The sequence below is a fragment of the Phyllobates terribilis genome, unplaced genomic scaffold (genome assembly GCF_046119375.1).
Source record: "Phyllobates terribilis strain yellow unplaced genomic scaffold, ASM4611937v1 Scaffold_5__5_contigs__length_657084704, whole genome shotgun sequence".
Lineage (NCBI taxonomy): Eukaryota > Metazoa > Chordata > Amphibia > Anura > Dendrobatidae > Phyllobates > Phyllobates terribilis.
The window spans coordinates 601,231,883-601,247,758 of NW_027362765.1; the positions used below are offsets into that span (position 1 = coordinate 601,231,883).

A 15,876-nucleotide genomic window follows, 5' to 3' on the forward strand; every position below is an offset into this window, starting at 1 on the left:
AGATAATCAGTTGCACTAACAAATTTGTTTCAAATGTTGCTTATTTTTATTTCAAAATTAATTCACCACAGTGCTGGATATATTATCAAATAGCGATGGGTAATGCGATAGGTGTTATGTTTTGACCCAGGCAGGGTCTTTTTCAAACATCGCTATGTCCAAAGAGCCAGATACATGTGGGATAGCGCGCTCTCAGCGCTGCTAGCAATGGTATAGCATCTGTAGGGGCGTAATATGAGAGTCAGTCACTCCTATAGCGCTGGCTGTGCTTATACACGGTCTCCTCCTGGCGTTATACGTTACGCCCTTACAGATGCTATATACCATTGCTGAGAGCGCGTTATCCCACATGTACCTGGCTCTTTGGACATAGCGATTCTTGAAAAAGACCCTGCCTGGGTCAAAATATAACACCTATCGCATTACCCCTCGTTATTTGACAATATATCCGGCACCGTGGTGAATTAATTTTGAAATAAAAATAATCATTTAAAACAAATTTATGAGTGCGGCTGATCTTATACGAATACATGCAGACCATTATCTGCAGCTCTTGTTCTGTAATCCTGTGTTATGATAAATGTTAGCAGTGCAGGAATGTAGCACTGTGGAGAACATTGGGACCATCCTGATTTAAGACAATCTTGCAAGAAAAAGGTTTGCGTTTGCAACCAATAGATGGAAGATGGGCCCATCATATCAATTGCTCTGGTGGGCTTAATGTCCCCAGTCTGACATTGGTTGGCTTACTTTGGTCCGCAAAGTTAATAAGCAAATTGTGATCCAATTTCAGCTCCGTTTTGATGCAGGGGATCACCATGTGGGCCACACCATTTCTCCAACCACTCTCAGGCAGGCCGCACGTGTTGAAAAAACATGTCTAAACGCATAATAAATGTAATGCAAGGCATGAAAGACAGTTTTTTGGCAGAAGTAAAGCCACAGCTTATTCAGCCCCAATATATCAAAGTTGCAGAACTTTTCATCATGCAGCCATTATGGATTGACAAAATTGTTGCCGATCGCTAGGTGTCAAATAGACTTCTTTGGTCATATCTGGTACATGTGACATACAAACATGGGACTCTCTAGATCAGTGTGTGTCTCTGCATTGGGACTCCCAGAAATTATCAACTTGTCACCCATCCTGTATGTAAGTTAACCCCTGCAAGCTTTTTTTTTTATTATTATTATTTCTTTGGTCAGTGCAAACCTGTGGTAAAATATGAACATTTTTAAGGTGGTGTTATTTTTCTTTTGATCCATGAGACTTATGAAACCCTTTATTTGAAGTCCCTTACAGATACAGGGTTCACTCACTTTTATGAGGTAAATGAAGCATGGAATGAAATCTCTACTGTGGGGATGCTGTGCGCACATTCTGTAACATGGCCACGTTTGTCTACACTGTGTTTTTGTGTCGCTTCAAAATAATCTTAACAGAGTTTTTTAAAGCACAACTGTCAGCAGGATTGCGTTCAGTAAACCACATACACTGTCAAGTGGACGACATTACAAAGATTAAAGTGATACAATGGTTGGTGAAATCCGTCAGTGGTTATTGTGTAATCTTTAGGCTAAGTGCCCACGATGCAGAAATGCTCTGGATTTTTACATGCGTTTTTTTCTGCCAGGGACATGCGGATGTGAAGCGTTCCTCACTTGCATTTCCGCATGCGGGTTGTCAAGCGCTTTCCAGGCGATTTTAGCATCACTTGGAAAAGTGCTTGACAACTTGGTCACACTATATAAATCCATGCAACCGGCATGGATTTATATAGTGTGACCAAAAAGATTAAAAATGGTAAAAAAAAAAAAAAACATTATACTTACCTTCTGATGGCCCTGGGTCTTTTCTCCGCTGCGTTCGGTCTCACGTCCGGTGTCTTCGGCGGCTCGCGGTGGTGTGAAAGGACCTTCCATGACGTCATTTAGTCATGTGACGGGTCACGCGACCGCCAACGTCAGTGGTCTCTTGATACATCACATGACTAAATGACGTCATGGAAGGTCCTTTTAGATAATCGCGAGCTGCCGGGAAGCCAGGACAAATCGCTATAGAGACCGAGGGCCATCAGAAGGTAAGTATAATGTATTTTTTTTTATTTACATTTTTTTTTTAACAGATACTATGGTACCCGGGTCTGGAGGAGAGTCTCCTCTTCTCCAAACCCGGGTAACATCCGCACATAGAATCGCATAATATCCGCATGTGCACATGTAGTGATGCGGATATTATGCAATTCAATGCAAGTCTATGGCGGCGAAAAACGCCGCGATTATGCAAGATATTTGGTAGTGCTGCGGATTTTTCCACAATAATAATCCAGACCCGGGTACCATAGTACCTGTTAAAAAAAAAAAATTAAATAAAAAAAAATACATTATACTCACCTTCTGATGGCCCTCGATCTCTATAGCCACAGGCCGCCCCAAAGCACAAGCATATCATTCTCTCCAAACTGAAAGTAATGATTACACAAGAACCACAGGACTGATTTCATCAACCAACTATCCTATTAATCAGTGTAATGTCGCCCACCTGACAGTGTATGTAGTTTACTGAGCACAATCCTGCTGACAGGTGCGCTTTAAACATTTTTGTAGCATTCCCTTGGTCTACTGACTGTATACTGTTGTCTACTGTTGATGACATATTAGGGGAGATGGCTACATAAATGCACCTAATGCTTTTAGATGCAGAAGTTGCCAAAAGACCGATTTTGAATCTATACTCAGCAAAAAAGTCCAACTCATAAAGCATGATTTTTTTTTCAAATCTTACATGTGTTTGCATAGTAGAGGCTGCAAGTGCATACTATGCAGACTTTGTTCTGCCTTATGGGTGCAATGCTATTGTTGCCTTGTGTTTCCTTCACATTTTCATGACAGATTTACCAGTCCCCTCTCTCATTACTTATTGCTCCCTATGTTTTACAATATTTTTTTATAGTTTATTCACGTTTTATATTTAAAGCCCTTTATTTCATATGTTCAGTGCCCTTCAGTTTAAAAGTACTACAGGTCAAGGACCAAAAATCAAACTTAAAGTCTTATTCTTCAGAGATTACTATACTCAGAGTTTCAGTTTATTAAAATTTTTGAGATATTCTCTGATTTCTTCAGTTTAGAAATGGTTGCCTAGAAGACAGGCAACATCCGCTGTCTAGCAGAGGTGGCTGAATATGTGCAGTACTTACAAGCTCTTTTCTATAGAGCTTGTAAGCTCTTCACTGAAGCTGACCAGGATCACTGGAGTGCACTGTTGGCTCCCGATCCTTGTCAGCTTCAATGCCACTGCACTTCTAATGTTGCAGAAGTAGAGCTGCCTCATATGGCAGCATTGGAAGCCACAATGGTGCCACTGGCCTGAACTGTCACTCAAGCAGGAGTGCCCGATTCCCAGGAAGGATTGGTTGAGGAATGGCGCTCTCCTACTTCAGGACATGGGAATAACCCTTGGATTATTGGGAATCCTTTATATAGTCATTGCTTTCTAATCAGTGTTGGAATTCATTTAGACCGCTGACAGAGGGTTAGCTAAATCTCCTGAGCTGTTTCACTCGCTCTCATCTTGTTCACAGTTAAATTTAGTTGCGGAGCACAGTTTGGTATAAAAAAAACATACCACGCTGCAATCTCCTTTCCCATGTCCACTATTGCTGTTGCACCCATTGTCTGTCATTGGCTGCAGCGCTGACATCACGTCAATAGCACTGCAGCTGATCAGTGGCTCTAAGCAGGGCATGCCATCTACACTGACAGAGCTGCTAAGCTCACTGATTGGCTTCCATGCTGTGAACGTGACATCAGCGCCGCAGCCACTGCCACACAATGGAATCCGTGACTGAGACTCACTGGTGGACCCGGGGAAGGGGAGTATTGCACGGTTTGTTATTTTATACCATACTGTGCTCAGGGACAAAACTTAACTGAAAGAGGACAACCACTTTAAATATGGTGGTCTCCCGAAATTATAAACTATTTAATATGTTACTGCTTTAATTTAGTTAAAAGGACTCTGTCAGCACAGAATAACTGTGTAAGCCAAGTACAGACGCTTTGTGCATCGTGGCGCAGCCAAACCTTTAACTACACCTTCCCACCTGCATGTTTTCCATCTATCTCCACCATTCTCTGACTCTATGAAGCCAGAGCTGTCAATTAAAGCTGAGGAGGGATAGGGGATATTAAGGGAAACAGAGCAGTCATTCTGTGCTGACAGTCCTTTAATCACCAAGAGTTCAATGCTTTGCACAATTGTAATATCTTACTATACTTTCATTTCAAACTGAGTTTCTTTTTTGATCTTTTTTCTTTTCTTACAGGAAATTAGGAAGTTTGTACAGTCCGTTTCAGATCGCATCAAGAAGACCAGAGATAAATATGGGATCAATGACAATGGAACTACGGAGGTATAATGCCTTGTAGCCATATTTAGAGATTTTAGAAACTACTGATTAAAGTCCATTATGGGTAAACTTAGCATACTGAGCAGTCCTGAGTATTCAAAGAGAACCGCTGTATTAGAGATTGGAAACACTGGGATACTGTTTCAGAAGAAATCCTGGGTGGGTAACCTTTCCTTTCTAAGCTCTTTACCCTAGAGCCGAAAACTGAGCAGCTGTGATTGACTGGTAGCAGGGTACATTGTGATCTGTCAGCACAATTGACAAAATGGGACTGGCACTGGTTGGTATCTGTCTTGCCTGCATTTACATCATGGCTGAGTATACTTTTGATGTTGGCCAAGCCAGCTGTCAGATGAAAAGACTTTGAGCCAAGAGCTATCTTATGTATATGACCATCTTTAGATGCACTGACCAACAAGTGACATTGCTTGTTTTTTTTGCTTTTCTATGTTGGCTTAGCCATTTTTCCTACTGCTCAAATAGAACCATTGTTTCCTGCTCACTGTACAGACGTCATCTGCTCTCACATCAATCGCTGGTCCCAATCTAATTTCATATAGCATGCTCAATCTTACCTGCTTAGGAATACATTTATCCTATCTTTGTTATTGGAGTGTGGGAGGAAACATGCTTAGGTTTTGTGCACAGATTACCGTATTTTTCTGATAAGACGCACCGGACCATCAGACGCACCTAGGTTTTAGAGAAGGAAAATAGAAAAATGTGGTCATGATGCACTGTTATGTGAGAAGGGGTCTGGTGCTGATACTGATATAGGGGTAATGTCCCCCAATTCTGTACGAATATCCTCATCCTGGTATATATATGTCCCCATCCTGGTATACATGGCTCTCCATCCTGGTATACAAGGTCCTCCATCCTGGTACGCATGGCACCACCATCTCCATCCCTGGCACGCATGGCACCACCATCTCCATCCCTGGTATTCATGGCACCACCATCTCCATCCCTGGTATTCATGGCACCACCATCTCTTTCCCTGGTATTCATGGCACCACCATCTCTTTCCCTGGTATTCATGGCACCACCATCTCTTTCCCTGGTATTCATGGCACCACCATCTCTTTCCCTGGTATTCATGGCACCACCATCTCTTTCCCTGGTATTCATGGCACCACCATCTCTTTCCCTGGTATTCATGGCACCACCATCTCTTTCCCTGGTATTCATGGCACCACCATCTCTTTCCCTGGTATTCATGGCACCACCATCTCTTTCCCTGGTATGCTTGACACCACCATACCTTTCCCTGGTATGCTTGACACCACCATCTCTTTCCCTGGTATGCTTGACACCACCATCTCTTTCCCTGGTATGCTTGACACCACCATCTCTTTCCCTGGTATGCTTGACACCACCATCTCTTTCCCTGGTATGCTTGACACCACCATCTCTTTCCCTGGTATGCTTGACACCACCATCTCTTTCCCTGGTATGCTTGACACCACCATCTCTTTCCCTGGTATGCTTGACACCACCATCTCTTTCCCTGGTATGCTTGACACCACCATCTCTTTCCCTGGTATGCTTGACACCACCATCTCTTTCCCTGGTATGCTTGACACCACCATCTCTTTCCCTGGTATGCTTGACACCACCATCTCTTTCCCTGGTATGCTTGACACCACCATCTCTTTCCCTGGTATGCTTGACACCACCATCTCTTTCCCTGGTATGCTTGACACCACCATCTCTTTCCCTGGTATGCTTGACACCACCATCTCTTTCCCTGGTATGCTTGACACCACCATCTCTTTCCCTGGTATGCTTGACACCACCATCTCTTTCCCTGGTATGCTTGACACCACCATCTCTTTCCCTGGTATGCTTGACACCACCATCTCTTTCCCTGGTATGCTTGACACCACCATCTCTTTCCCTGGTATGCTTGACACCACCATCTCTTTCCCTGGTATGCTTGACACCACCATCTCTTTCCCTGGTATGCTTGACACCACCATCTCTTTCCCTGGTATGCTTGACACCACCATCTCTTTCCCTGGTATGCTTGACACCACCATCTCTTTCCCTGGTATGCTTGACACCACCGTCTCTTTCCCTGGTATGCTTGGCACCACCGTCTCTTTCCCTGGTATGCTTGGCACCACCGTCTCTTTCCCTGGCACGCTTGGCACCACCGTCTCTTTCCCTGGCACGCTTGGCACCACCGTCTCCATCCCTGGCACGCTTGGCACCACCGTCTCCATCCCTGGCACGCTTGGCACCACCGTCTCCATCCCTGGCACGCTTGGCACCACCGTCTCCATCCCTGGCACGCTTGGCACCACCGTCTCCATCCCTGGCACGCTTGGCACCACCGTCTCCATCCCTGGCACGCTTGGCACCACCGTCTCCATCCCTGGCACGCACGGATGGAGACTTTCCCTCTTTTCCAGCGCTGTGTCCTATTCTGATCCCAGCAGCTGATTTCAGCGTGTAAGCAGCGCATGACATCACTGCCGAGATCAGCTGTCGAAGTATTCACTGCTCCCCACGCCCGGACTACTGGGGCATGGGGAGCAGTGAACATTCATTCTAATTAATAGCGCTCACAGTGTCAGCCACAGACGCCGGAAGCTGCTGGGCGATTACGTGTTCCCGCTATTAAAGCGAGTGAATATTAATTTTCCCCCACTCCCATGAGCGTGGAGAGCTATAAATATTCATTCTCTTTAATGGCAGGCACACATAATCACCCAGCGGCTGACATTGTGCGCGCTATTAAGGAAAATGAATATTCAGTGCTCCGCACGCCCGTGGTCGTGGGCAGCAGTGAATATTCATTTTCTTTAACAGCGGGGATCGAGTGTTAGCTGCAGCCGGCGGCTCCTGCCTCCTCTGACCCGCTCCTCCGCCGCTGCTCTCCCCCCTCCCCCCAACACCCGCCACCATCCACAACAGGACCGTACGTCCGGACAATAAGACACCCCCCCCACTTTCCAGCAAAAAATTTTGGGGGAAAAGTGCATCTTGTAGTTTGAAAAATACAGTAAGCATTTCTGCATCAAGAATGTTTCTCTTGGCAGGAAGAAAGCTGCATAAAAAAATGCACATTTTGCGTGTTTTTTTTATTTTTTTTATTTTTTCTCCATTCACTACAATGATTGAAAAATGCTGAAAGAATTGACATGATGTAGATCTGAAGCTGCTTCAAATCTGCAAGGAAAAATTAAGCAACATGTGATTGAGATTTGAGAAATCTCATTCTCTTTGCTGGGGCAGAAAAATGCTGCATTTTTATAGGCAAAAACACAACATGGGAACATTAGATTGATTTTTGGAGCTTCTATGTTCTCCCTGTGTCCATCTTAGAATGAAGAAATGGCATAAAGGTAGTTTGTCACTCCCATAGTGAATATTAAACTAGTTTTACAGTGATAGTCAACTTTGACCTTTTAAACCCTTTCCGACCATATCAGTAATAGTACGTAGCTGCGCCCTGGGCCTTTTGGACCAGCTACTTATTATTACACGCGCTGCGATCGCGCCCGCACACAAGCGGTGCGGGGCGATCGCCGCCGGGTGTCAGCTGTGACTATGTGCTGGGAGTGGTCCCGCATCGCTCCCGGCACATTAACCCCCGCAATGCTGCGATCTAAGTCGATCGCAGCATTGCGGTGGCAAGAGGGGAGGTGATATGTATACTCACCTCTCCTGCCGGCGTCCAGCGATGTCTGCGGCGGCTTCCGGATGTTGCCATGACGACCCGATGTCGTCATGACAACATCCGGGTCACCAGGAGGCAGGACGTTCCTTTGGTCATGTGCAGTACACGACCAAAGTAATGTCTCCCCTGTGTGAAGCGCTGACAGGCTGCATGACAAAGGGAGCTGCTGCTCTCTATGCCATGCAGCCGGTCAGGCTGCAAAAAGTGAAAGTCCCATAGTGGGACAATGTGTAAAAGTAAAAAAAAAACAAAAAAAAAAGTAGAAAAGTGAAAAAAATAAAATTGTAAAAATATATTAAAAAAAAGAAAAAAACAATCCCCAAAAAATAAAAATATATTTAACCCATAATATTTATTTATTATGAAAAAAATAAAATAAACCAATAAAAGTACACATATTTGGTATCGCCGTGTCCGGAACGACCTGACCTATAAAACTGTCCTACTAGTTAACCCCTTTAGTGAACACGGTAAAAAAAAAAAAAAAAAAACGAAGCAAAAAAAAATGCTTTATCATCATACCGCCAAGCAAAAAATGGAATAACACGCAATCGAAAAGACGAATGTAAATAAAAATGGTACCGCTGAAAACGTCATCTTGTCCCGCAAAAAACAAGCCACCACACAGCTCCATTGTCCGGAAAAAAAAAAGTTAAAGCTCTCAGAATAAAGCGGTACAAAAAAATTTTTTTTAGAAAATCGTTTTTATTGTGTAAAAGCGGCAAAACATAAAAAAAAAACTATATAAATGCGGTACCGCTGTAAACGTACTGACCCGAAGAATAAAGCTACCTTATCAATTTTACCACACTAGGAACGGCATAAAAAAAAACGCAAACAAACAATTCCTGAATTGTTGGTTTTTGTTTATTCTGCCTCCCAAAAATCAGAATAGAAAGCGATCAAAAAATGTCACGTGCCTGAAAATGGTACCAAGAAAAACGTCGCACAAGATATGGAAAAATTATAGCTCTCAAAATATGGTGATGCAGATGCTAGTCTTTGCAAAAAAAGCGTCTTTTAGTGTGTGACAGCTGTCAATCATAAAAACCCGATATGAATCTGATATTGCTGTAATCACATCGACCCGAAGAATAAAGTAGTCTAATCACTTATACCACGCGAGGAATGGTGTAAAAAAATAAACTGTAGGGTTGGGCTAGGGTTAGGGTTGGGTTAGGGTTAGGGTTGAGGTTGTATTAGGGTTGGGGCTAGGGTTGGGTTTTTTTCAAAAGTAAGGAAAAAAAAAAATGATGACGATATGGCGACCAGTGTTGAGGGCAAATGCTCGCTACTTGAGTTTGCATTGGGTACTCGGGTATGCACTGAGTTTTGCGGGTGCTCGAGTGACATGCTCGAGTCTCTGCCCCATATGCTTTGCGGCGAAAAAAAACGTTGCTGGGATCGCCTGCCATGCACGAGCGATCCCCGCATGTTTTTTCTTTGGGTGTCTAACAACTGTGAAACATGCGGGGCGGGGACTCGAGCATGTCATTCGAGCACCCGCGATACTTGGTGCATACCCGAGTACCCGATGCAAACTCAAGTAGCGAGCACTTGCGCTCAAGACTAATGACAACTTATTCAATATGTTGACCTAATGTTATCAAATTCTGTCGTACCTTTGAGTTCAAAATGTACACTATACCCCTTGATAAAATTCTTGAGGGGTCCAAAATGGGGTCACTTGTGGGGGGTTTCCACTATTTCGGCACATCAGGGGCTCCCGAAATGCGACATGGTGTCCGCTCTTGATTCCAGGCAATTTTGTGTTCAAAAAGTCACACAGTGCTCCTTCCTTTCTGAACCAAGACGTGTGCCCAAACAGTGTATTTTCCCCACATATGGGGTATTGGCGTACTCAGGAGAAATTGCACAACAGTTTTTAGGTTCCATTTTCTCCTCTTACCCTTGTGAAACTAAAAAAATTGGGGCAAAAAGATCATTTTTGTGGAAAAAGTTTGATTTTTTTATTTTCACGGCTTCATATTCTAAACTTCTGTGAAGCACCTGGGGGTTAAGGGTGCTTACCACACATCTAGATAAGTTACCTCAGGGGTCTAGTTTCCAAAATGGTGTCACTTGTGGTGGTTTTCCACTGTTTAGGCACATCATGGGCACATCTGCTAATTATTCAAGCAACTTTTACATTCAAAAAGTCAAATGGCTCCTTCCCTGCTGTGTGCCCAAACAGTGTTTTTTCTCCACGTATAGGGTATCTGCGTACTCAGGGGAAATTGCATAACAAATTTTGGGGTCCATTTTTTCCTGTTACCCCTGCAAAAATAAAAAAATTGGGGTCTAAAGTAACATTTTTGTGAAAAAAGTTAAATGTTCATTTTTTTTCTTCCCCATTCCAAAAATTCCTTTGAAGCACCTGGAGGGTTAATAAACTTCTTGAATGTGGTTTTGAGCACCTTGAGGGGTGCAGTTTTTAGAATGGTGTCACTTTTGGGTATTTGCTGTCATAAAGGCCCCTCAAAGTGACTTCAAATGTGATGTGGTCCCTAAAAATAATGTTTTTGTAAATTTTGTTGTAAAAATGAGAAATCGCTGGTCAACTTTTAACCCTTATAGCGCACTAATAAAAAAAAAAATTTTGGTTCCAAAATTGTGCTGATGTAAAGTAGACATGTGTGAAATGTTATTTATTAACTATTTTGTGTAACATATCTCTCTGATTTAGCGGAATAAAAATTCAAATTTTGAAAATTGTTAAATTTTCAAAATTTTCGCCAAATTTCCAATTTTTTCACAAATAAACGCAAGTGATATCGAAGAAATTTTACCACTATCATGAAGTACAATATGTCATAAAAAAACAATCTCTGAATCAGCGGGATCCGTTGAAGCGTTCCAGAGTAATTACCTCATAAAGTGACAGTGGTCTGAATTGTAAAAATTGGCCTGGTCATTAACGTGCAAACCACCCTCTGGGGGGGAAAAGGGGTCAAAATTCATACTAGCACTGTACACTTTAGTGATACCCTGCCTGAGAAAATTACTTTTAATTCAAATGCAAATGAGGGGTCTTCTTTTTACCTTTGGTGTGGCCAAAGGCTCATTGTACTCTAAGGAATCTAAAGTTTTCATTTTGGGGACTTTCCCCACTTTTGAATGAAAACGCTTGCGAGTGCTCCACGGACACTGCTTGAGCTGCCACAACTCTATACACCGATACACCCTACAGCTTCAGAGAGGAGGAGAGGGCAGATGGAATGAAGTATAACATTTCCTCTACTCCCTCTTTTGCTCTGAAGTTGCTTGCTTGCTACACTTTGGCTGTATTGGTGTAGTGAGCACCAGAGAGATGCCAGGGAGGAGAACACGTGTCAGTGCACTTGCGCAGATAGGTGGGCTGAGGTCATTCAGTGCTTGTGCTTGGTAAGTGAGTACTGTGAATCAGAAGCAGAAGTACCAAAAAAATGCAAATTAAGGGGGCGAAATGGTGCACTGAGCTCTTGGTTACACCAAGAGCGCACCTAAGCCACCTCATTTACATTAGAGTTAAAGTAATTTTCTTAGGCACTGTACCACCATGTTATACAGGAATAGTATGTTTATTCTTGGAGCTCCGTCCACTGTAAAGTTACTGTAAAGCTGGTTTAATAGACATTTTGAGGGTGACTCTCTTTAAAAAGCCTATAAAAATTGTATTTCCAACAAAAATGTTTTCCAAACAACAAAAGAATACACACCTTTACTCCACATATACCAGAAAATCCAGCTATTTGTACACTGTATGATTGCGTCACTTTTGAGACCTCAGGTCAACAGAAGGGGAGTAAGAAAATTGTTTCTTGATTACAAGTAAAATACTGAATAACCCCTGACTTATTTTTTTTTTTACTTTATTAACAGCCACGCGTTTTGTACCAGCTGGACAGGATTACACCAACTCAGCTGGAAAAGTTTTTGGAGACGTGTCGTGATAAGTACATGAGGTGTAATGAGCTTACTTTTTGGGATTTCTTCCATAGAAATTGACAGGACCTGGTCACTGGGCTGATTTTTTTTTTTAAAGGGAATCTGTCAGCAGTTTATTAAATCTGAGAGCACCATGATGGACGGGCTGAGAGCCTGTTTCCAGCTATGTGTCACTTACTAGGCTGTTTAAATCCAATCCTTGTTTTATCAGCAGGAGATAATCACTATAGGACAAGTTTCCTTGTGCTTTTTAAGGCCCCGTCACACTAAGCGAGATCGCTAGCAAGATCGCTGCTGAGTCACCAGGCCCTTGCTGTGAGATCGCTGGTCGTGTCGGAATGGTCTGGACATTTCTTTGATCGTTGAGGTCCCACTGGGTAGCATGCATCGGTGTGTTTGACACCTTACAAACGACCTCGTTGGCAACTCGGACACAGAAACACATAGGCGTGCATCGTTATACAGATCGTTACGGGTCACTGCATCGCTGCTGCATCTTTGGGAAGATCTCACCAGCGACCACATAGCGACGCAGCAACGATCCCAGACAGGTCGTATCGTTGTCGGGATCGTTGCAGCGTCTCTAAGTGTGACGGGGCCTTTACTCTAATCATGCCCCCAGCATTGATTAGCAGCTCTCTGTCTCTCTGTGTTTAAGGTTATACGCAGCTTAACAACTATGCTCTGCTAGATCTGCAGCAGAGAAAACTGTGGCTCCATCGGAACTGCTGCACCCAGTAAACTAAGTGATACAGCTCCGGAATCGGGTTCTCAATCTCTGCCTCATGCTCCTGCCAGATTACATAGCGTAGCAAAAACCTGCCGATAGATTCCCTTTAAGGCCACGTTCACATGGTCAGTATTTTACCTCAGTATTTATAAGCCAAAATCAGAAGTGGCACAATCAGAGGAAAAGTATAATAGAAACACGTCACCACTTCTGTACTTTTTCCTTGCTCCTGGTTTTGCTTGATTGTAGTAAAACTATAGCACACAGCCTAATAAGTGACACATCCCTGTAATTAGGCTTAAGTGATTATTTTATGCTGCTCTCATATTAAATGGCAAAAACATGCTGTATTAGTACCTTTTAACTGAATTTCCACCCAAAACAAACTTGGCTGTTTTAGTAAATCGGAAATTAAAGCTGCAGCAACGTTTAATATTATGTCTGCAGCTAAATAAGACAATCTGTTAAGGCAACTGTGTTTGCAGAAGTGGAACAATATGATCTGTCTCCATGAAATTACTATCACTCTCATTTATGGGAATGCAGTCATTAATTCATTCCTTTATTGCAAATTACTATATCATCTGTGTTCAATTTCTTTAAAGTAATTTAAAGGACAACCTCCTGTGTCCTGTTTAAGTGTAGCAGCAAAATGCCAGTATCTGAGTAGAACACAGGTGGGGAACCTCAGAGCCATGGGCCGTTTACAGCCCTCAATGACCTTTTATCCGGCCCCCAGGCCGATTACCGGGGGCCACAGTGCTTGGGCCGGCAGCTGTTTTTTGACGGCCGCTGGCCCATTAATTTCTGCTTGCTTTGTGAGCACGCACACGCTGTGTTCAGTACTAAATGCTGAGGCGTGTGCAATGACAAATTACATCCTGACACCAGTGCCAGCGTCCACACTTATTTTGTGGATGTAGTTCGCATATGATTTGTACTTCCCCACAAAGGATGGTGTAAATGTCCAAATAGCCCTTGGCAGATAAAATTCCCCACCCTTGGAGTAGAAGCCGCCGAATACCAAATATTGTTAAATGTTTGCACTAACCTTATGGGTGCAAATCCACTTGGAAACAGAAAATAAATTCTAAATTCCATGTGAAAGTTATAAATCTCTTGTAACTTGTATTTTAGAAATTCAATAGTTATGTGTATTTAATATATTAAATATTTTTCCTGTTCTTCCACTGCTTACATCTACAAGCACTCTAAAAACAAAATCTTGGTCTGAATGAGGAGGTCCCAAAATAAAAAGTTTGAGAACCCCTGCTCTAGAGGGGTAAAATGTTTGATCATCTTTTTTTTGTGATTTAATTTCCTGCTTTATTTTTTACAACTTTCCCAGAGCTCAGATGGAACCAGGGTCCGCAGTAGGAGCCCTGTGTGCTCAAAGTATCGGGGAACCAGGAACACAGATGACTCTGAAGACCTTCCATTTTGCTGGTGTCGCCTCCATGAACATCACTTTGGGTGTGCCTCGTATCAAAGAAATTATTAATGCTTCAAAGAACATCAGGTATGTGATGAGTATGAGCGTTGTCAGAAATTCTAGAGGCTGGTGGGAAGCTGAGCGACGGTGTGTAGTTAGTATTATATCATTGTAATAATTATTGTAATATAGGGTTGTCCACCTTGGGAAACATTTTATTTTCCTAAATGCTTGAATTTGAGACAAAAATAATTTTTGCAACTGATATGCATAAAAAATCGTGCACCACTTGCCTTCTATAGCACTTATGTTGCACGGTCTGTTGCTGGCCACAGAAGCAGATGAGATTCCATCAGTCAGCCCGCTGTGACAGTCTCATGGGGAGTTTGTAACTCTTTTATCTGTCTTTTTCTGAACTCCTCTTAGCTGATTTATGGCACACACTACATTCGAGTTGAATGTTGAGAGAAACAAAGAGCCTGCAAAAGCCAAACTCGGCAAAATTTTTAACGGACGCCAATGAGAAAAAAAGATTTTAGCCCCAAATACAGGCATTAAACTAAAAAATTGTTACCAGGCTTGTGATAACTAAATTGTTTGTGTGATGTTTGCCATGGGTGAAAGGATGCTGTTTCACTAAGATCCCATTCCGCATGCCTTATGCATGTCAGTGATAGCCTCTCAAGATCCCCTCTATGCTTTAGAGATGGGAGGCACATAATGTCATGGCCTCCATATAATACTACATTTCCCAGAAGCATCCATTGCAGGAGAAATGTATGAATGGCTGCAAATTCACCCATTGGTAACTGCTGGTTATTGGGAGTTTCTGCAAACTGAATGAATCAGCTGAGTACTGCTTGGCATAATTATAAAAGATGCATTGTACACCACTCTAAACCAATATAAGTGATATGAACCAGTGCATGAAACCGTTCTTATTTCTCCCTTCAGTACTCCAATCATTACTGCCCACCTGGACAGAGATGATGACTCAGACTTTGCTCGTCTGGTAAAAGGCAGAATTGAGAAGACCCTGTTAGGTGAGGTAAGCAAAGTATTGGAAGTAACAACATTTTCTTTGGTTTTAAAAAGCTGCATTAATGTAACATGCATATTTGAAAAACTAATAGTGGTTTCAACAAGGACCAGTCTAATAATTTTCGGTCTTGTTCGCATCTTTTAAGCCCTATGTCATTCAGCCTATTGGGCTCTGTGCTGACAGGCTTTTCAAGTGGAAACTGCTTCAGGAAACGCTCCTTCTTTGGTCCTTTTTTGGAGAAGTTCATTTCCTGAAGCATTATGGAAGAAGTTTCTTTTTTTAGGGGGAAGTGCTCTCCATGTACTCTGAAACACAAAACGCCAAAGTCTCGAAGGACAGCCCTTAGTGCTTTAACTACTTTACTTTTTTATCTGCTGGTTATGTGTGGTATATCCTGTATGGCAGGAATCTGAAACACGCCGGCGCATGCGCCCCTCAAGGCTCCATTGTGCTGTCCTCGGGCCCCTGAAACAAGTCACGGCCCAGTCCAGGGGCCGCAGATGTCAGCTTTTTTTGTTGTTGTTTTTTTTTTTTTTTTTTTTTTTTTTTAAACTGAATGTATTGCAGTGCAGAGACCAGCTCTCTGCACCGCAGAGCAAGTACCATCCACCGACCACTCAAAGGCCGCATGCCGTCACTGCCAAC

General features: G+C 42.9%; 1 protein-coding gene across 1 annotated transcript in view; it reads left to right on the forward strand.

Moving 5' to 3' along the window:
• Positions 1–15,876, forward strand: part of POLR3A (RNA polymerase III subunit A) — a 104,682-nt gene that overhangs the window by 68,051 nt on the left and 20,755 nt on the right. Inside the window, exons 22-25 of the mRNA XM_073686033.1 lie at positions 4,329–4,415; positions 11,962–12,044; positions 14,106–14,276; positions 15,144–15,237. Of these exons, the coding sequence (XP_073542134.1) occupies positions 4,329–4,415; positions 11,962–12,044; positions 14,106–14,276; positions 15,144–15,237 (435 nt within the window). The remainder of the gene's footprint in view (positions 1–4,328; positions 4,416–11,961; positions 12,045–14,105; positions 14,277–15,143; positions 15,238–15,876) is intronic.